Source organism: Egretta garzetta, unplaced genomic scaffold (assembly GCF_000687185.1).
Source record: "Egretta garzetta isolate BGI_Z169 unplaced genomic scaffold, ASM68718v1 scaffold64, whole genome shotgun sequence".
In the NCBI taxonomy this organism is placed as follows: Eukaryota; Metazoa; Chordata; class Aves; order Pelecaniformes; family Ardeidae; genus Egretta; species Egretta garzetta.
The window spans coordinates 1325208-1327902 of record NW_009259596.1 but is presented as its reverse complement, the minus strand read 5'-3'; the positions used below and the strand labels follow the sequence as shown (position 1 = coordinate 1327902).

At 45.2% G+C, this 2695-nt stretch overlaps 1 protein-coding gene across 1 annotated transcript in view; it reads right to left on the bottom strand.

The window, feature by feature from the left end:
* Positions 1 to 2695, bottom strand: part of WNT16 (Wnt family member 16) — an 8659-nt gene that overhangs the window by 5426 nt on the left and 538 nt on the right. Inside the window, exon 2 of the mRNA XM_009638131.1 lies at positions 1376 to 1662. Within this exon, the coding sequence (XP_009636426.1) occupies positions 1376 to 1662 (287 nt within the window). The remainder of the gene's footprint in view (positions 1 to 1375; positions 1663 to 2695) is intronic.

The following is a 2695-nucleotide window of genomic DNA, read 5'->3' as shown; positions in this document are numbered from 1 at the left end:
AATAATCACTGAATCTTCTGTTCCTCTTATTAACATTCCCTACTACACAATACCAACCACCTTTCCTTGGAGATGATTTAGCTGACCAGCAACTAATTAAACTCACAGTAACTGTTCTCAGCATCTACTTAGTTTTAAAGTTTGCTTCTACTTTCCTCCTGAAAAGGGCCTATGTCCCCGAAAGCTTTTCTGGTTTTCCAACTACATAACTTAATTAAATTAAATAAAATACATTACCTTGTAAACTGTAAAAATTGGTTTAAATTAAAATGGTTTGCAATGATATTGCCATGGCTCTTATGATGGCTCACTATGGCTATTCCCCGTCTATGGCTGACAGGAAAGTTGTTTTCGGTACAACCCACTGAGGCTGCTGCTAGCTACAGGAAATTGTTGAGTTACAATGGAGCCCATCAATACGTGTAGTCAAAACCAGAGGGTCTCCGTTTCTTTTCTTCAGTTATAGCTGTGTTACTGAACAGAACAGATTTAAAGTATTATGGGGCCAGAGAGAGCCATTAAACACTTACGAAGTTAAAAACTCCAAGGTACGGCAGAGAAACTAATTTTAAAGCAAGAACCAGAACCCAAGTCTCTGCCGTTCCAGATGTAAGCCCCAAGCCCTAGGCTGCAGGCTCGCATCTCCCTGCATTGGCTGTTTCTGCCCCCGCTTATCATCCTCTGCCGAACAGGGCAGGAGGACCCCACGTCACACCCCCCCACGCACACATTTCCTCTGCAGCCATGGGTCCGAAGTCCTTTGGGCTGAAGAAGAGCTACCCAAAGCCAGTCTCCTCTCACTCCTCTGATGAGTGCCCTAACCAGTGAGCTGCTTTAAAACAGAGTTGTCATTTCCATCTCATCTTTTAAAAGAAAGGGTTAGCTCTCCACTTCCTCTCTGGACGACTCGAGACTTCTGAGACTTCTGCTCACAGACGCGGAGCCCAGGCTGTGGGTGGGTAACGATGCCTCGTGTCCAGGCTGCCTGCTCGTTCAGTAGTAAAGAGAATTAAAAATGCAGGTCACGATAGTCACAGAACGATTAGTGAAAAATCTCCTAATGTATTAGGCTGATAACAAGGCTACTTCAAGTTTTCTACAGAATATCAAATATCTGTTTGAGATGACTCTGATTGGCACTCTAGATGTAATTCTTATTTTGTGATTTATTTTAACCTGTGAAGTTCAGTTAGGCAATTAGTTAAAACCGGCTCTGATTCCGGGTTTGTACACGTTTGCTCTGGCAGCGTTAGCGTGGTTCTTGCCGTGGGCCCCACCTGTACCTGCCGCCAAGGACAGGCCTCATTTGGTTGATGCCATTTCGCCAATGAAACCGAACAAGCAATTGCTGCCATTTCCGAAGGGTGACACCTACCTGCCTCCCAGCCTCGCTGTTGTGCAGGTTCATCACCGCCAGGCCGCTCCCGCTCTTGCCCGTTACGTTCTTAATGGGCACATCCAGGAACTTTCTGCTGAACGACATTCCGTAGTTGATGTCGTCGGAGCAGCCGCCCCAGTGCCAGCCCTCGCTGGCCGAGCCACCGTGCCGCAGGTTCATGTCGCAGGAGCACTCGGTCATGTTTCCTGCGCTGCACGATCGCGTCACCGAATGCACGAGGCCCGCCGACGTCACTGCGTATATGAACGCGGCCTCCTTCGTGCCTACAAAGCAAGGCACAAATAAGTGACTTCATAACTCCCTCTGATTACCTTCCTGGCAGGGCTGTAGAAACGGATTTTACAAGCCAGACTACTATTAAAAGGGAACAGTTACAAGTTTAAAGTCATCACAGCTTGGCCTGTAAAGTTAATTTGTTTCAAGGAGTGGATAGTCACATCCAAAAAAGACTTCAGGGCCTCTTCCTATGGCCATGCTATTAATGGTACTGTTTCTGGCTGCTTGTACCATGCGATTTTTGGTAACTCCTTTCTAAATCTGGTTGGAACTTTATTTGCCCCAGAAACTTTCAAACCAATTAAGTTTTAATAAATAATAAAAAAAAATCAAACCCAAACAAAACCACACCGCAAACCTTTAATAAATAATAAAAAAAAATCAAACCCAAACGAAACCACACCGCAAACGCCTTACTCTCCACTCCGCTTTCCACTATTTGTATTGATTTGAAGATGAAGAAGACAAAGTTAGTTCAGATCTCAGAGGAGGAACTTGAAGCTGTCACGATCCCAGGTTACTTTGGTATCAGGCCAGAACTTACCTCATGCTAAATTTAGCAAACCTTGAGATTGTTCTAACTCACAAAGGTTGCAAACAGCCCCAAGAATCTTAAACCAGGCAGAAATCAGGATGGCACAAGAATATTTAGGCCATGTGCCTAGAGCCTTTAACTGTTCTTATTGCATCTCAGAAGAATCATGGAGGGACCTTGCCTGGGCCTCTTAAGCCAGCCCCATTCTCTGAGACTTCTGGCACAACGCGGCATGGATCTTTAAACTGTGTTCAGCAAGGTGTACCCTCTAACCAACCAAAAATCAATGCCTGGCCATTAACTGCAGCTAAAATTCCACTGTCCTAATTTTCACTGTTCTAAAACCAACTTATTTCCGAGTTCCTGCTCGTGGGCAGGAAAGTTCCTGTTTGTTTCTCCCATTTGTCTTAGTCTGTAGTGCTGGTACCACCACCAAATGTTTCCATGGGACATTACTAGTGAAGCTTGGCACATCAGCAGTGTCG